The following is a 20561-nucleotide window of genomic DNA, read 5'->3' as shown; positions in this document are numbered from 1 at the left end:
TTCAACATTCCTCTGGCTATTTGGGATCTTTTCTGGTTCCATACAAATTTTAGGGTTATTTGTTCCATTTCTTTGGGAAAATGTTGATGGTATTTTGATAGGGATTGCACTGAATGTGTAGATTGCTCGAGGTAGCATTGACATCTTCACAATGTTTGTTCTTCCAATCCATGAGCATGGAACGTTTTTCCATTTTTTTGTGTCTTCCTCAATTTCTTTAAGAGTATTTTATAGTTTTCCGAGTACAGATTCTTTGCCTCTTTGTTTAGATTTATTCCTATGTATCTTATGGTTTTGGGTGCAATTGTAAATGGGATAGACTCCTTAATTTCTCTTTCTTCTGTCTTGTTGTTGGTGTATATAAAAGCAACTGATTTCTGTGCATTGATTTTATATCCTGCCACTTTACTGAATTCCTGTATGAGTTCTAGCAGTTTTGGGGTGGAGTCTTTTGGGTTTTCCACATAAAGTATTATATCATCTGCAAAGAGTGAGAGTTTGACTTCTTTGATGATTTGGATGCCTTTCATTTCTTTTTGTTGTCTGATTGCTGTGGCTAGGACTTCTAATACTATGTTGAATAGCAGTGGTGATAGTGGACATCCCTGCCATGTTCCTGACCTTAGGGGGAAAGCTCTTGACTGAATTGTTTTTGACTGGGAAAAAATGCAGAAAATCTTCCTGACCTGAGAGAAAGTTGTTCATTCAAGCATTTATTAATTCACTCCTACCATTCTTTAAATTCCTTTTAAGTACCTGTCATAGTGCTAGGAGCTAGAAATATAAAGAAGAAAGTAAACCTTATTATTTGTCCTCCAGAAGCTTATATACCAGTGATAAAAATAAGTAGATGAACAGAGGTGCTACTAGACAACAGAAAGGAAAAGCTTAAATTAAGTAGGTGTTACAATAAAGTTTCCTGGAGGAAAGGCCACTTGAGATGTAATGCAGAGTATAAGTTATTTAGATTAACAAGGAGCAGAAGAGCATTCCAAGTGGAAGAAGTCATGACCAACCTGACTCATCTGGAGCTACATATATAATAACAAATAGATAACAACCAATAATTACTGAACTTTTGATGGGGGAAAAAGCATGTAATAAAAGCACCAAAATGAACTGGCAGATAAAGTAACCCATGGAGAGAACATTAAATAAAGAAACTAAAAAGAGGAGAAACTGAAAAAATCTAGTCTCTCTAGAGGTGAAAGGGTAGGCTGCATCCATAACATAAGAACTGGCAGACAAAAATAATAAGAGAAAAATAAAGAATTTTTTTAAATTAAAAATACTATTAAAACATGTACATCCTGAGACCTGATAAGATGGAAGGTGGTATCAGAGAAGAATGATGGAACATAAAGCAAAAAAGTAGAATTTTAGGCAGAAAAAGTTAAAGGAACAAAATTATGAGGGAATTTAATATTCATTTTATATATGTTTCAGAAGAAAACAAGAAAATAGAGGGGAAGGAACAAATTTAATAATAGAAAATAAATTCCCTGAGTTAAAGAAAGACCTAAGCCTTCAGATGACAAAATTCTATATTTCTCCAGCATTAAGTAATGTAAAATAAACAGTTCTGATATATGTTGGTAAAATTTCTGAAATTCAGGGATAAAAAGGAGGTGCATGACAATGACATTGATAATGATTTCTTATGTGTAACACTGAATATTATAGATCAGGTAAATGTTTTAAATGTTCTGAGGAAAAAAGATTTTGAAAATTTAATTCTATAATCAGACGTTATTACTTGAATATAATGATAAAGTAAATACATTTTCCAACAAGCAAGGGCTTAGAAAATGTTATTTCTATTATTTCCATGCAAAAAATAACTACTTGAAGATATACTCCACAAAAACTAAAGATGAGATTTGAAATCATAAGATTCAATTAACAGTGGTAAGGAAAGAAACTAGTAAAACCTAAAACCATGTCTATGTAATTACTGTTAAATAGCTACAAAGTTTAACAAAAATATTAAGAATCCATTCCTCAATAAAAAGAGACACATAATAATAGAATTAGAATTTAAATTAGAATTAGAATGGAGTTAGAATTTAAAGCTAATTAATAGTCTAAACTAAAACTTTAGGTGATTTCATTAAATCTCGGAGGTGGAAGAGTAAAGGATATGCAGGGCATAATAACCTCTTAATCATAAAAAGACAGAATTCATAATAAAAAAATAAATGGGTCTTTCTTTATGCAATTATTTTTTTAAAATATTCAATAGCTAATATATTTTTAAATGAGTTAAGTAAACAGCAAACTTATTTGTAATTAATACAACAGAAATAATTTTGAGTCCCTTCAAATCATTAAAAAATCTAAAAAGGGCCCAAGATGGCAGGCACCATGAAGAAGGGGGCTGAGAAGATGTCAATGTTATTTCTGAAGATCAACAAAAGAAAAAAAAATTGCAATGAATACAAGTAGAGCTGAAGGAAGAAAGAAGTGAAAAAGAAACAACTCTAAAATTTAGAAGATGCTTGTGAGGACATCATGCTTGCAGATAATGAGTGCTTAATGATACCTGACCTAATTGGTGATGTTTTCATTAGGCATTCTCAAGAAGAAACATAGGAAATGTTAAAAGAAACAAGAAAAATTTGTAAGAATAAATTGATGCCTGAGAATCCAGAGTGGAATTAATTCAGGGGGTGTTAACAGATTCAGTTATATGCAAAATTTGGGAGCAACATAAACCTTGAAGATGATGAAAGTTAAACATTTTATAATACTTTTAAAAATTTGTTTAATAAACTTGAATATTATTTAAAATTTTTTAAAAAGTCTATAAGGGGGAGGGCAAAGGTAATGAGCTACCATTTCATGAAATAAGAGAAAATAATATCTAATACTTACATAAAACCTCACTGTTATTTGAGAAATCCAAATTAAAGACAACAAAGCAATATATTCAATGTTTAAAAAAAAACACTTTTCACCCCAAATTTTATACCCAGTTAAACAGTACAAACCTAACAGAGATTGCTTCAAAGCTGTTCCTCCTTCTCAAATCATTACAGTCATAATCCTCTCTCCAACCTTTAATTTTTAATTTCTTTTTTGTACTAGGACATCTTGAGAGAGGGAAGGTACAGCCCTGCAAAGCATTAGTTTGCAAACAATGAGTTGGTATAGATCAAGGTTTCTCAACCTCTGCATTATTGACATTCTGGGCTAGATAATTCTTTGTCGTGGGTGTTGTCATGTGCATTGTAGGATGTTTAGTGGCACCCCTAGCCTCTACTACTAGATGCCTATAACAATCTCCCTTCCCTCAGTTATGACAATCAAAAATAACATCAGATATCACTGAATTGTCCCTGGGGGGCAAATTTACTCCTGACTGAAAATCAGTGGTGTAGAGCTTGCATGAACAGTTTTTACCTCTGCAAATCTTGTTACTAATAACAAAAATAGAAATAAAAATTACCAATTTCAAAGCTTCCATCAATTAAGCCAGAAACCGAAGATGGTATGTCAAATCTCCTTTCTATTTGAGTGATGGAACTTTTCATGATGACTCCACCTAGTCCCTTACACATAAAGCTCAATGACAGGGCTACTAAGAACATCTAAGAAAAAGCAGAAAGAAAGGATAAAATAATTAATAAAAAGACTATAATACTTATATATGCATTGAATTAAAAATAACTTACCTTCTTTACTTAAAAACATTATTTTTATCATTAAAATCATATTCAACTTTCCTCTATACCAATTGGTACTTCCTAGTCCTTTTAACATTATCATCACTGTACTGATAAAGCATCATTTTCTAACTTGTTTACATCAGATAATTAGAGTAGAACAGTCAAGGCTGTTTTTTTCATTTTATATTTTTAACTGATTTTTTAAAAAGCTAGATAATGACCTGAGATGGTGATAATGATAAGCTATCTTTATTCCCCAATGAATCATACAGACTAACTGTGAGGGGAGTGGCTAGACATTCTCAAAGATGGCATTTCCAGGAAGTCAGCTGGAAAATGGAAGTTTTTTTAAATTTATAAAACCTCACTATTATTGGAGAAATCCAAATAAAAATGAAAAAAAAAAAGCAGTATATTCAACATTCTAAAAAAATACTTTAGTGAAGGGTGGAGTAAGATGGCAGAGGAGTAGAAGACCTGGATTTCGTCTGGTCTCAGGAATTCAGCTGAATAGGGATCAAACCATTCTGAACACCTACGAACTCAACAGGAGATTGAAGATAAGAATAGTAACAACTCTCTGAACAGAAAAGCGACCACTTTCTGGAAGGTAGGACGTGCGGAGAAGTGAATCCGAGGCGATATTCGGGAGGATAGACAGTGGGGGAGGGGTCCTCCGTCGGCCGCTTCTGGCAAGTGATAGAGCCGCGGAGCACAAAATCGGACGTTTTAGAAGTTGGCTCCGCTGAGGGACGTCGCTCCAGTGGCTAAGCGGGGCGGTGGAACCCTCGCGGGACAGTGTGGTCTCAGGACCCTCGGGGTCACAGAAAGACCGGGGGTGCCTGAGTGCGGCAGAGCTCCCAGGTATCGGAGCGGGGAAGCCGGCTGCAGAGACGGAGCCGAGGTGCGGTCTCTCAGCTCGGGGTTGCCATAAACTGTGATCCGCGGCCCAGTCAGGCAACTGCTCCTCCAGCAGGGACCCAACAAGCGGCAGAGCCAGGGAGACTCCCCTTCCTCCCCGGGGAGGAGCAGCGCAGGAACGCACCACAGGGATCTGCTGGGTTTGAAGACTCCACACGGAGTTGGGTGCCAGAGATAGAAACGCTCGGTCACAGGCCGGGTGAGCACAGAGTGCGGCTGGAGACCGGGGAGATGGGAGTGACTGCTTTTCTCTGGGGGCACACTGAGGAGCGGGGTCCCGAGTTCTCAGCTCCTCCGAGTGGAGATTGGGAGGCCACCATTTTCACCCTGGTCCTCCAAAGCCTACCAAGAGCTTGCAGGGAACAAAAGCTCCTGAGAGCAAACCCGAGCGGCTTGCTTAGCTGGGACCGACAAGGGCGGGGCAATTGCGCCTCTGGCAAAGATATTTGGGAATCACGGCAACAGGCCCCTCCCCCAGAAGATCAGCATAAATAGCCAGGAAGCCAAAACCAAGTTTACTGATCAAGGAGAACGGGAGAACTCTAGCGCTAGGGGAATACTGCACATAGAATTCATGGCTTTTTTACCATGATTCATTAGTTTTTCAAAGTTAATTTTTTTAACTGTTTTTTTTAATTTTTCTTTTTCCCTTTTTCAACAAACATCTTATCAATCCCTTTTTAAAAAAAACATTTTTTATTTTTCATTTTTAGAGTCATATTTTTATCCCTTCATAGTAGTTACCCTTATTTTTGGCATATATATATATATATATATATATATATATATATATATATATAAAGTTGTTCTCTCTTTAAAATTTTGAGATACAATTTCTTCTAACAGATCAAAATATACCCTAAATCACTAGTGTATGGCTTTGTTCCAGTGTCCTGCCTGATCACATTCTCTCCCTTTTTTTTCTTTTTTTAAAAATCTTCTTTCTTTTTAAAAACAACTTCTTATCTTATCAATTTCTTTTATAAAATCTTTTATAATTTTCATCTTTATCCCTTTCATCTTGCATCCCTTCATTGTATCAACCCTTATTTTGTACATATATGTCTTTCTTCCTTTAAAATTTTAGCAGGCACTTTCTTCTAACAGACCAAAATACGCCCAAAATCTAGTGTGTGGCACTGATCTATACACTAGCCTGATCATATTTGATCATATTCTGTTTTGTTTTTTTTTGGTTTTGTTTTCTTCTGTTTTTGTTTGTTTTTATCTTTTTTTTTTCCTTTTTTTTTTTTCTCTTTCTTCTTTCTTTCCCTTTCTTGTCCCCTGGTTTCAGGTCTTTTCTGATTTGTATAGAGTATATTTGCTGGAGACTATGTTAACCTGTTAGCATTCTGTTCTCTCATTCATCTATTCTCCTCTGGACAAAATGACAAGATGAAAAAAATCACCTCAGCAAAAAGAACAAGAGGTAGTACCGTCTGCCAGGGACCTACTCAATACTGACATTAGTACGATGTCAGACCTAGAATTCAGAATCATGACTTTAAAGATACTAGCTGGGCTTGAAAAAAGTGTGGAAATTATTAGAGAAACCTTTCTGGAGAAATAAAAGAACTAAAATCTAACCAAGTCGAAATCAAAAAGGCTATTAATGAGGTACAATCAAAAATGGGGGCACTAACTGCTAGGATAAATGAGGCAGAAGAGAGAATCAGCGATATAGAAGATCAAATGATGGAAAATAAAGAAGCTGAGAAAAAGAGAGATAAACAACTACTGGATCACCAGGGCAGAATTCGAGAGATAAGCGATACCATAAGACGAAACAACATTGGAATAATTGGGATCCCAGAAGAAGAAGAAAGAGAGAGAGGGGCAGAATGTATATTGGGGCAAATAATAGAGAACTTCCCTAATGTGGGGAAGGAAACAGGCATCAAAATCCAGGAGGCACAGAGAAACCCTTTCAAAATCAATAAAAATAGGTCAACACCCCGACATCTAATAGTAAAACTTATGAGTCTCAGAGACAAAGAGAAAATCCTGAAAGCAGCTCGGGAGAAGAGATATGTAACCTACAATGGTAGAAACATTAGATTGGCAACAGACCTATCCACAGAGACCTGGCAGGTCAGAAAGGACTGGCATGATATCTTCAGAGCACTAAATGAGAAAAATATGCAGCCAAGAATACTATATCTAGCTAGACTGTCACTGAAAATAGAAGGAGAGATAAAAAGCTTCCAGGACAAACAAAAACTAAAGGAATTTGCAAACACAAAACCAGCCCTACAAGAAATATTGAAAGGGGTCCTCACAGCAAAAAGAAAGCCTAAAAGCATCATGGATCAGAAAGGAACACAGACAATATACAGTTACAGTCTCCTTACAGGCAATACAATGGCACTAAATTCATACCTTTCAATAGTTACCCTGAATGTAAATGGGCTCAATGCCCCAATCAAAAGACACAGGCTCTCAGATTGGATTCAAAAACAAGACCCATCAATATGCTGTCTACAAGAGACTCATTTTAGACCCAAGACACTCCCAGATTGAAAGTGAGGGGGTGGAAAATCATTTACCATGCTAATGGACACCAAAAGAAAGCTGGGGTGGCAATCCTTATATCAGACAAATTAGATTTTAAAACAAAGACTGTAATAAGAGATGAAGAAGGACACTCTATCCTACTTAAAGGGTCTATCCAACAAGAAGATCTAACAATTGTAAATATCTATGCCCCTAACATAGGAGCAGCCAATTATATAAGGCAATTAATAACAAAAGCAAAGAAACACATTGACAACAATACAATAATAGTGGGGGACTTTAACACCCCCCTGACTGAAACGGACAGATCATCTAAGCAAAAGATCAACAAGGAAATAAAGACTTTAAATGACACACTGGACCAAATGGACTTTACAGACATATTCAGAACATTCCATCCCAAAGCAACGGAAAATACATTCTTCTCTAGTGCCCATGGAACATTCTCCAGAATTGATCACATCCTAGCTCACAAATCAGGTCTCAACCAGTACCAAAAGATTGGGATTATTCCCTGCATATTTTCAGACCACAGTGCTCTGAAACTAGAACTCAATCACAAGAGGAAAGTTGGAAAGAACTCAAATACATGGAGGCTAAAGAGCATCCTACTAAAGAATGAATGGGTCAACCAGGAAATTAAAGAAGAATTAAAAAAATTCATGGAAACCAATGAAAATGAAAACACAACTGCTCAAAATCTTTGGGATACAGCAAAGGCAGTCCTGAGAGGAAAGTATGTAGCAATACAAGCCTTTCTCAAGAAACAAGAAAAGTCTCAAATACACAACCTAAGCCTACACCTAAAGGAGCTAGAGAAAAAAAGCAAATAAAGCCTAAACCCAGCAGGAGAAGAGAAATAATAAAGATCAGAGCAGAAATCAATGAAATAGAAACCAAAAGAACAGTAGAACAGATCAACGAAACTAGGAGCTGGTTCTTTGAAAGCATTAACAAGATTGATAAACCCCTGACCAGACTTATCAAAAAGAAAAGAGAAATGACCCAAATCAACAAAATCATGAATGAAAGAGGAGAGATCCCAACCAACACCAAAGAAATACAAACAATTATAAGAACATATTATGAGCAACTCTATGCCAGCAAATTAGATAACCTGGAAGAAATGGGTGCATTCCTAGAGATGTATCAACTACCAAAACTGAACCAGGAAGAAATAGAAAACCTGAGCAGACCTATAACCACTAAGGAAATTGAAGCAGTCATCAAAAATCTCCCAACAAACAAAAGCCCAGGGCCGAATGGCTTCCCAGGGGAATTCTATCAGACATTTAAAGAAGAATTAATACCTATTCTCCTGAAACTGTTCCACAAAATAGAAATGGAAGGAAATCTTCCAAACTCATTTTATGAGGCCAGCATTACCTTGATCCCAAAACCAGACAAAGACCCCATCAAAAAGGAGAATTACAGACCAATATCTCTGATGAACATGGATGCAAAAATTCTCACCAAAATACTAGCCAATAGGATCCAATAATACATTAAAAGGATTATTCACCATGACCAAGTGGGATTTATCCCTGGGCTGCAAGGCTGGTTCAACATCCACAGATCAATCAACGTGATACAATACATTAACAAAAGAAAGAACAAGAATCATATGGTCCTCTCAATAGATGCAGAAAAAGCATTTGAGAAAGTACAGTATCCTTTCTTGATCAAAACTTTTCAGAGTATAGGGATAGAGGGTACATACCTCAATATCATAAAAGCCATCTACGAAAAACCTACAGCGAGTATCATTCTCAATGGGCAAAAGCTGAGAGCTTTTCCCCTAAGGTCAGGAACGCGGCAGGGGTGTCCACTATCACCACTGCTAATCAACATAGTATTAGAAGTCCTAGCCACAGCAATCAGACAACAAAAAGAAATCAAAGGCATCCAAATCGGCAAAGACGAAGTCAAACTCTCACTCTTTGCAGATGATATGATACTGTATGTGGAAAACCCAAAAGACTCCACCCCAAAACTGCTAGAACTCATACAGGAATTCAGTAAAGTGGCAGGATATAAAATCAATGCACAGAAATCAGTGGCATTCCTATACACCAACAACAAGACAGAAGAGAGACAAATCAAGGAGTCGATCCCATTTACAATTGCACCCAAAACCATAAGATAGCTAGGAATAAATCTAACCAAAGAGGCAAAGGATCTGTACTCAGAAAACTATAAAATACTCTTAAAGAAATTGAAGAAGACACAAAGAAATGGAAAAACGTTCCATGCTCATGGATTGGAAGAACAAACATTGTGAAGATGTCAATGCTACCTCGAGCAATCTACACATTCAATGTGATCCCCATCAAAATACCATCCACTTTTTTCAAAGAAATGGAACAAATAATCCTAAAATTTGTATGGAACCAGAAAAGACCCCGAATAGCCAGAGGAATATTGAAAAAGAAAAGCAAAGCTGGCGGCATCACAATTCCAGACTTCCAGCTCTATTACAAAGCTGTCATCGTAGAGACAGTATGGTACTGGCACAAGAACAGACACATAGATCAATGGAACAGAATAGAGAGCCCAGAAATGGACCCTCAACTCTATGGTCAACTCATCTTTGACAAAGCAGGAAAGAATGTCCAATGGAAAAAAGACAGTCCCTTCAACAAATGGTGTTGGGAAAATTGGACAGCCACATGCAGAAGAATGAAAATGGACCATTTCCTTACACCACACACAAAAATAGACTCCACTGTTGAATCACAGATCTGTACTTCTGAAACAAATAATACAACATATGTTAAGAAAAAAGAAAAAGAAGATAGCAGGAGGGGAAGAATGAAGGGGAGTAAGTCGGAGGGGGAGCCGAACCATGAGAGACAATGGACTCTGAAAAACAAACTGAGGGTTCTAGAGGGGAGGAGCATGGGGGGTTGGGTTAGCCTGGTGATGGGTATTAAAGAGGGCATATTCTGCGTGGAGCACTAGGTGTTATGCACAAACAATGAATCATGGAACACTACATCAAAAACTAATGATGTATGGTGATTAACATAACAGTAAAAAAATTAAAAAAATACTTTAGTGGTTATACATATTTTATTTTCAAATTCATTTTAACAAAATGTGTTGATTCGTCCTTCTTACAGCCCACATTTATACCCATAAGTAAATTCCTTTTACATCCAACATTAAAATATTATTCTGCTATGGACTAATGTTTGTGTCCCCACCAATTCATATGTTGAAACCCTAATCCCTAATGTGATGATATTTGGAGAGAGGTCCTTTGGGAATTAGGTCATAAAGATAGAGCCCTCATGCTAGGATTAGTGTCCTTAGAAGGGCTTACTTCTCTCTCTCTCTCTGCTTTGTGAGGACACAAGAAAATAGCCATCTGAAAACGAGGAAGAGTGTTCTCACCAGAACCCAACTATGCTGGTACCCAGATCTCAAGATTTCCAGCCCCCAGAACGATGAGAAATAAATTTTTGTTGTTTAAGCCACCTAATCTGTGCTATTTTCTTTTTTTTAAAGATTTTATTTATTTATTTGACAGAGAGAGACAGCAAGAGAGGGAACACAAGCAGGGGGAGTGGGAGAGGGAGAAGCAGGCTTCCCGCTGAGCAGGGAGCCCAATGCAGGGCTCGATCCCAGGACCCTGGGATCATGACCTGAGCCGAAGGCAGCCGCTTAATGACTGAGCCACCCAGGCGCCCCTGTGCTATTTTCTTATAGCAACCCAACCTGATTCAGACAGGTCTTTCTCATTACCTCCTATACCACCAGTGGTAGCCACCATCATGCATAGCCTGGAACATCACATTAGCCTCTTATTAGATCTTTCTGCTTCCGCTCTCATTCCCCTTACAGTCTCTTCTCAACACAGTAACTACAAAAATTCTTTCAAAGTAAAAATTAGATTATGCCACCACTCCCTATTTTCCCATCTCCCTCTTAGTAATATCTAGTCTTTCCAACAGCCTACAAGGCTCTAAATGATCTGCCCCCCCCGCCAGTTATCCCGTCCCTAAAAATATTCCATTTTACCCTTCTGATCTCATCTTCTGTTACTCTAGTTCTTGCTCATTCCTCTCCATCCACAAGAGCCTTTTTGTTTTACCTTGAGCATTTCAGGTTTATTATTTTGACACAAGTTCTTTGTTCTTGCTTTTCTTCCTTCAGGGAAAGCTCTTCCCCATAGTTATATCCTTATCACTCACTCTCTCACATCCTTGAGGCTTTTGCTCAATGTAACTTTCAGAGTGAGGCTTTCCTTACCCATCCTATTTAAAATTATACCACTTTCCCCTCACAATGAATTTTATGTATGTATGTATGTATGTATGTATGTATGTATGTATGTATGTAATATATGTTGCCTTCACTATAACTTTCATCAGGCTAGGATTTTTTTTCGTCTGTTTTGTTCACTGGTATATCTCCGGGGCATAGAACAGTGCCTGCCACAAAGATGTTAAAAAATGTATTGAGTTTTTGTCTAACTAGAACTTACTATGTGTCTTACAAGAGGTTATGCTTGGAGAAGGGGATAAGAGGCCCAATACAGCCCTTCCATGGCTGGAAAAATGTGTGTACTTTCCTTCCTGCATATGGAAATTTTAATGAAGTTGAAAGGGCTTGAGAAAAGTTGTAAATGTTACAACTTATTAGAAATAACTAAGAATTCTTATGTAAGATATAGGAAGTCATCTAAGAATGAAACACCAAAGGTAGAAGGGTATCAAAGCCAGTTTTGCTAAGTTGGTAAAGGGAACAAAAAGACTCATAGGAAAAAAGATATTAAATTTGTCCAGAGAGATTAGACAAAATTATGAACATTTTCTTCAAGGACAGCCCATTCTGACATATTATAGTATCATTTACTATCTTTACATTATAGAACAGAAAGGAAAATTTTCCAGTTCTAATCATTTAAAAAAAATCATGTTATTGACACCAGAAATTAAGAAATGGAGATGGGATGGGGTGCTTGGTGGTTCAATTGGTTAAGCATCCTACTCTTGATTATGGCTCAGGTCATGATCTCAGGATTGTGAGATCGAGCCCCATGTCAGACTCCATGCTGGGTGTGGAGCCTGCTTAAGATTCTCTCTCTCTCTCCCTCTGCCCCTCCCTGAACTGTCCCTCTCTCTCTGAAAAAAAAAAAAAAAGAAATGGAGATGGGAAGGATGTCAGCAAGATGATAAAATAGGAACCCTCAATCCTCCTTCCCCCATGGATACATAGACTTAACAACAAACTGAATATCTCTGTGAGAAATCCAGAAACCATTTAAAATATTTGTGCATCCTACACAGTGGGAAGCCAACCTCACAAATTCAGTAGGAAAATCTGTGACACTCTCAACTTTCTTGCCAGAGCCTTCCCCCAACAAAGCATCATTGATGCAATTGGGACAAAATCCCCAACTCCCATATTCTGTCTGGGGAGAGAAAGGAATAGAACTTATAACCAATGTTCTGACTTGTATGGAGGCAGCATGAGGGACCAGTTTGTATTCAAGTACTGACAAGAGTGGAGGGCCAGACTTGAGTGTCTCTAGAATAAAGACAGTAAACTATGAACTAGAATCTGTAGTACCAGGGATAGACACTAGGTGGAGCACCAGGATTGTAATTTACTAAACCAGGGAGGGTGCAGTTATTTTAGGCACCAGGCAGAAGTCCTTAGTAAACACCAGCAAACTTCTCCAATAGCGCAAGGAGGACACACATCCAAAAAAAAACTTGAGAGGTCTAGACAATCTCTAGCTTGGCTACATGGTTAAACTCATCCCTGTACAAAACCACAAAGTCTGAGAGAGTTGGCTGATTTTCAAATGCCAAAGTTCCCCAACAACAAAAAATAATAAGACATATAAAGAAACAGGAAACCACAACACATTTAAAGGAAGAAATTAAATCTCCAGAAATTGACTCTAAAGAAATGGAGATACATGAATTGCCAGAAAAATAATTCAAAATTACCATAAGGATATTCAATGAATTAAAACACAAAATAGATATACCTCTAAATGAAATCAGAAAAACAATACATAAATAAAGTGAGATTATTTATGAAGAAACAGAAACTTGGAAGAAGAACCAAACAGAAATTCCAGAACTGAAGAAAACAGGTAATGTTTTCTTCTTAACATTACCTGACTTGAAAACTTCACTAGAGGAGCTCAAAATTAAACTTGACCAGACAGAAAAAGAATTAACAAACTCAGAGACTGAGCCAAGAGGGGAGAAAAAAATGAATGAATAAATATGAAGAATGTAAAGAACCCATGGGACACCACCATCAAGCAGAACAGTATTTGCATTATGAGAATACCAGAAGAAGAAAGAGAAAGGGGCAGAAAAATTATTTAAAGACTATAGCTCCAAATTTTCCAAATCTAAGTAAAGAAATGTACATGCAAATTTGATAAATTCAAAGAAGCACATCTCGGGTAAATGTCATGAGACCGACACAAAGATACATCATAATCAAACTGTCAAAAGTCACAGACAAAAAGAAAATCTTGAAAGCAGTAGGAGAAAAGTGACTCATCACATACAAAGGAATGCCCATTAGATTATCATCAGATTTTTCAGCAAAAAAACTTGCAGACTAGAAAGGAATAGAATAAAATATTCAAAGTACTAAAAGAAAAAGGCTGCCAACAAACAATATTATATCTGTCAAAACTGTCCTTTAAGAATAAGGAGAAATCAAGACTTTCCCAGATAAGTCAAAGCTGAGGGAATTCATAACCACTAGATCTGTCATACAAGAAACACTGAAGGTTCTACAAGTTGAAGTGAAAGGATGAATAGCAACACAAAACCATACCAAAATATAATATTCCCTAGTAACGGAAATATAAAATACAATAATACAATTGTATCGTCTATAGAGTATACATAAAGGGAAATGAAAGGAGAATCAACATACATCACTAAAAAAAAATTAAACACAAAGAGAAACATCAAGACAGGAAAAGAGAACAAAAACTTTTAAGACAGAAAGAAAACAAGTGACAAAATGGCAACAGTTCTTTCCTATCCATAATACTTTAAATCTAACTTGATTGAGTACATTAATTAAAAGATATAGACTGTCTGAACTGATTTAAAAAATAGGATTCACCTACATGCTGTCTACAAGAAACTCATTTTAGATCTAGGCACCAAAAAGCGAAAAATGAAAGGGTATGTAATAAGCTGAATATTTCTCTCCCTTCAAAATTCATGTTGAAAACCTAATCATCAAAGAGATGGTATTAAGAAGTGGGGCTTTTGGAAGGTTATTATGTCAAGCAGACAGAGACCCCATGAATAGGATTAGCATCCTTATAAAAGAGACCCCAGAGGGCTCTCCTGCCCTTTTTCCATGGTATGAAGACACAATGAGAAAACAGCCATCTATGAATCAGGAAACAAGACATCACCAGGAACCTAATCTGCCAGCACCTTGATCTTGAATTTCCCAACCTCCAAAACTATGAGAAATAAATATTTGTTATTTAAACCACCCAGTCTACAGTATTTTTGTTATACCTGCTCAAACAGGTGACGAATATTTTATGCAAACAAGAACCTAGAGAGAACGGGGATGGCCATACTTTCATAGATAAAATAGTCTTTAAGACAAAAACTATCACAAGAGACAAAGAAGGACATTACATAAAGAAAAAAGGGTCAATTAATCAGGAAGATATAACAATTACAAACATATATGTAACTAAAATTAGAAAACTCAAATATTTGAAACAAACATTGACAGAACTATGAGTAGAAATAGAAACATATTAAAAATATGAGATTCAATACCCCACTTTTAATAATGGCTAGAACAACCAGATAGGAAATCAAAGGGGAAACAGAAGACTTGAACAACACTGTAAGGCAGTTAGACCCAATTGGACATAGACGTTTATAGAACACTCTATCTATCAGAATATACATTGTTCTCAAGTGCACATGAAACATTTTCCAAAACAGACCATATGTTATGTCACAAAACAGTCCTAACAAATTTAATAAAATTGAAATCATACAATGTATTCTCATTGACCACAGAAAAATCCACAGATATGTGGAAATTAACCAATACAACCAATAGATCAAAGAAGAAATCAAAAGAGAATTTAGAAACTATCTGGAGACAAATGAAAATGAAAACACAATGTACCAAAACATATGGGATGTCATAAAAGCACTACTAAAAGTGTATAGTGATAGATGACAACGTTGAAAAAATAGATCTCAAATCAACAACCTATCCTTATACCTCAAGGTCTAGACAAAGAAGAAAAAACTCAACCCAAAGTTACCAGAATTAAGTAAATAATAAGGATTTTAAAGTAGAGATAAATGAAAAAGGGAATAGAAAAACAATAGAAAAAAATCTATGAAACTAAGAGTTAGATTTTGAAAGAATCAACAAAATTGACAAAAACTTAGATTAAGAAAAAGAGGAGACTCAAATAGCTAAAATTAGAAATGAAAGAGGAAACATTATAATGCCATGGAAATAAAATAAGGTATGAACAATTATATGCCAAAACACTGGGTAACCTAGAAGAAATGGATAAATTACTAGAAACATACAACTTACCAGGATTGGATAATGAAGAAATAAAAAATCTGAACAGACCTGTATCTAGTGAGGAGATTGAAACTGTAATTAGAAACTTCCCAACAGAGACAGTATAGGACAGGATGGTTTCACTGGAGAATTCTACCAAACATTTAAAGAATTAATGCTAATCCTTCTCGAACAGTTCCAAAGAATTGGAGAGGAGGGAATACTCCCAAACTCATTAAATGAGGCCACAGGACCTGATATCAAAGCCAGACAAAGACATCACAAGGAAAAGAAACTACAGACTAGTATCCCTGATGAATACTGTTGTAAAGATGCTCAACAAAATACTAGCAAACAGTAATTAACAGTGCATTAAAAGGATTATACATCATAACCAAGTGGAATTTATAACTGGAATGCAAGTCCGATTGTTGAAAATCCGACTTATGAAAATCAATCAGTGTAACATATCACATTAACAAAATGAAGAATAAAACCACATAATCATCTCAATAGATGCAGAAAAGGTGTTTCACAAAATTCAACTGTCTTATGATAGAAGCACTTAACAAACTAAGAATAGAAGGAAACATTGAAAACTTTTCCTCTGAGATCAGGAACAAGGCAAGGATGCCCACTGTAGCTACTACTACTCAACAGAGTACTAGAAGTTCTAGCCAGAGTAATTAGACAAGAAAAAAAAATTAAAGGCATACAAACTGGAAAAGAAGTAAAATTATATTTTTACCATATTATTTTATAATTTATATTATTATTATTTGTTCACAGATGACATGATCTTATTTGTAGAAATCTGTAAAGATTCCACACACAAAAAAGCTACTAGAACTACTAAACAAGTACAGCAAAGACACAGGATAAAAAATTAACACTCAAAAATCAGTTGTGTTTCTATACACTGAAAATAAGCAATCTGAAACGGAAATTAAGAAAAGAATCCCATTTACTATAGCATTGAAGGAATAAAATATTTAAGAATAAACTAAGGAGGTGAAAGACTTATATGCTTAAAACTACAAAACATTGCTAAAGAAATCAAAGAAGATCAAATAAGTGGAAAGACATCTGTGCTAATAGATTGGAAGATGTAATATTGTTAAAATGTCCATGTTACTCAAAGTTAAAATGTTCATACTACTAAGTGAGGGTATGCTGATGATCTGGGGAGGCATGTTAAACAAGGAAAGGTGCATGTTTTCACTTATTGAGTGAGTGGGATACCCAATTAACCTCCTCTCAGTTCTCCCTGGGACCTCTCTTCATCCCGTTATCAGTATCTTTGCCTTTGATGGACCCTTGGAGCCACTTCCATGGTTTTCAGTTTTCTTCTCTTGCACTTGTCTTGGACTAGGATTTCTTTCTAGTTTTTACTATTTACCTTTCAGAAAACCCTCATGGTTTCGGATTTACAGACTATATCACTTCTTGTTTTCTAGCAGAGGAATGAGTTGCTTTTAATACCTTTTAGATTATTCATTAGAATTAGAGGGAGGAAGAGGTGGCTTCTGTCTTATGCCCAGTCTGCTGTGAAGAACTAGAAGGCTTCAAGTTTTGGCTCTCTTCTAATGAATAAATAGAAAAAAAATGTTATCAGGCTCTCCATCAAACTCAGATGCCTAACACGTAATGAGCAAAGGCTCAATAAGTGTTTTTGGGTTGTTGGATAAATTATTATTCCCCCAATTCAGATTATAAATCTGGTACAGAGTCAACAGGTAGTGAAACCTCTCATTTCTTAGTTTCCTCAGTTTTTCAATGGAGATAATTATAGTAAAGTTGTTATGAGGATTAATTTATATAATATACACAAAATTCTTGACACAGGGCTAGCCACACAGTAAGCACCGATAAATGTATTTTTATTACCATTATGAGCTACCATCATCCAGTTTTTAGCTTTAGGTTCATTCAGATCAAAACAGGGCTTATGGTCATTTAGCTAAGCACACTTTTATGCCATATACTATTACAGGTGTTGCAGAATCAGTAATGAGCATATTGACAATATGATTCATTGATTATTGAAGAAATAGAAAAGTGAACTCATCTAAATGCTGACCATCAAAGCACTCATTTGTGAAATCAAAGAGGAGAAATTTTCAGAAAGTAATAGAATATCTCATTAAAGCAGATATAAATATTATCAAATATAAACCTTGTCCTGTATGAGAGGAAATTCCTAGAAGTTCAGAGAAAGCTTTTTCACGGTTCGTATCTTCAATCTTAAAAGGAAAATTAGCTCAATATAAGAGAGACTCAAAAAAGTAAAAATCTCACAGTATAATTCTAAACGGCTTTTTTAAAAAAGGAAAAAATTCACTGAACCCTACCTCTGAAACTAATAGTACACTATATGTTAATTAATTGCATTTAAATAAAATAAAATTTTAAAAACAAAAATTAAATTAAAATTGAAAAAAGAAAAAGGTAATAGATGTAAACACATAGCCATAATAGAATCTCTCCAATGAACTGGGATTTTAGAAGGATATGAAATGAGTTAATATAGATAGATTTATAAATGTGCTTTCTTTTAATCTAACTACAACCCTATGAGATGGGCAATTTTAACCCTGTTCCTCATGCAGGACTGAAGTACAGAGAAAGAATGATATGATGATTTTCTCAGAACCTAAAAAATCAAAAGGAATAAGAAAGCTGAAATATTTAGTGAAAAACATTAAAAGGCCTATGCCATGAAGTAGAGAACTTAAGACTGAAAGATTTTGAAACAGAGATAAAAATATTCACAATTATCAAATGGATATTAAAGGATCACAGGTAGAAGGAGATAACCCATTCAGGTAAGAGATAAAGTCTATATTTACCTGCAATCATGGCAAGTAAGTCCATTATACTTTTTGGCAAGAGTTCTGGAATTGAAGTCAGAAGACAGTTCCAAGTTTCCATTTTGCCAGAGGTACAGCCATGATTAACTCAGTTAACTCATTTGAACCTCAATTCGTTTATTCAGCAAACCATTTATTGAGCAACTCCAATATGGCAAATACTCTGCTACATATTGGAGTTGAGACAAGTGCAGAGTAAGAAGGGCAGTAAAAGCTGGACATAATAAGTGCCCTAAAAGAACTAATAATTTCCTGGGGCAAAAACAATAAATAACACCAGCATAATATAATGAATACTATAAATGTGTAATGTCATGAGTACATAGGAAAGATGATTAATTCTGTTTATACTGGTTAAAGTTTTTATAGGTGTGGTGACATTTGAACTAAGTCTTTAAAAGATAATAGAAACGTAGAATTTGAAGAAGAAATAAACATTTAAAACAAAATAGGAAACACATGAAAAGCCCAAGTAGTGAAAGAACACAGATAATTTGAAAAACAGAAAGATTATCTGTGTGGGTGGAACATAAGGATAGAAATATTCCAAACATTGGGAGATGAAATTGTGTTTTTAAACGTAACATAAGGGAATTAAATTTTAGAGGGCCGATTCCAGTATCTGTGTAAAAGATGGACTTAATAACAAAGAAATTTGTTAGAAAGCTGATTTCAGGGGGAAAAAAATGCTAATGGCTGGAAAGAAGGAAACAAAAGATCACAGACACACTTTGGAGACGTTTAAGAGGAGAATCAACAAGATGTGGGAATAAGGGAAAATGAGTTTTCTGAGTTTATTTTCTAAGTTTTTAGTTTGGGTAAGTGTATGTAGTAATATTGTTATTTGAGATGAGAAAAAGAGAAGTCTTGGGGTTAAAAACAACAAAATCATCTTTTCAAAAGTCAGGTTTGAGATTCCTAAAAATAAACATGCATCAAGGAGACACAACTGGCAGGCTTGGTGCTCAGGGGAGAGTTTTGTCTGGAGGCAATTGGGAAGAGCTGTATAATTAATCCATTTTCAAGTTTATTCCATTAAATAATCTCCTGCCCCACTGCACCCTCACTTTTCCATAACTCTCTTTCCATAACTCAAAAACAAGTGAGTTGTTTACATTTGCACAAATCAAATCCTATCTTTTGGATCACTCCTCTCAAGTATCCTGAGCGGCTTATGTTATTCTCGTTTTTCAATTTTTTTTTCCAACTTCACTTCTGTGGGATCTTTTTTTAAAAATTTTTTATTGTAATGTTAATCACCATACATTGCATCATTAATCTTTGAGGTAGTGTTCCATGATTCATTGTTTGTGCATAACACCCAGTGCTCCCTGCAGAACGTGCCCTCTTTAATACCCATCACCAGGCTAACCCCTCCCCACCCCCTCCCCTCTAGAACCCTCAGTTTGTTTCTCAGAGTCCATCGTCTCTCATGGTTCATCTCCCCATCCGATTGCCCCCCCTTCATTCTTCCCCTCCTGGTATCTTTTCTTTTTTCTTAACATATACTGCATTATTTGTTTCAGAGATACAGATCTGTGATTCAACAGTCTTGCACAATTCACAGCACTTGCCATAGCACATACCCTCCCCAGTGTCTATCACCCAGCCACCCCATCCCTCCCACCCCCCACCACTCCAGCAACCCTCAGTTTGCTTCCTGAGATTAAGAATTCCTCATATCAGTGAGGTCATATGATACATGTCTTTCTCTGATTGACTTATTTCACTCAGCATAACACCCTCCAGTTCCATCCACGTCGTTGCAAATGGCAAGATCTCATTCCTTTTGATGGCTGCATAATATTCCATTGTGTATATATACCACTTCTTCTTTATCCATTCATCTGTCGATGGACATCTTGGCTCTTTCCACAGTTTGGCTATTGTGGACATTGCTGCTATAAACATCGGGGTGCACGTACTCCTTCAGATCCCTACATTTGTATCTTTGGGGTAAATACCAAGTAGTGCAATTGCTGGATCATATGGTAGCTCTATTTTCAACTTTTTGAGGAACTTCCATAGTGTTTTG

General features: G+C 36.0%; 1 protein-coding gene across 1 annotated transcript in view; it reads right to left on the bottom strand.

Moving 5' to 3' along the window:
• Positions 1–20561, bottom strand: part of SLCO1B3 (solute carrier organic anion transporter family member 1B3) — a 63620-nt gene that overhangs the window by 29783 nt on the left and 13276 nt on the right. The window contains exon 2 of the mRNA XM_028093249.2: positions 3449–3590. Coding sequence (XP_027949050.1) covers positions 3449–3590 — 142 coding nt within the window. The remainder of the gene's footprint in view (positions 1–3448; positions 3591–20561) is intronic.

This window comes from Eumetopias jubatus, unplaced genomic scaffold (assembly GCF_037043125.1).
Source record: "Eumetopias jubatus isolate StellerSeaLion01/CBP00866 unplaced genomic scaffold, mEumJub1_p1.0 scaffold_8, whole genome shotgun sequence".
NCBI classification, from domain to species: domain Eukaryota; kingdom Metazoa; phylum Chordata; class Mammalia; order Carnivora; family Otariidae; genus Eumetopias; species Eumetopias jubatus.
This window is presented reverse-complemented; position numbering and strand designations above follow the sequence as displayed.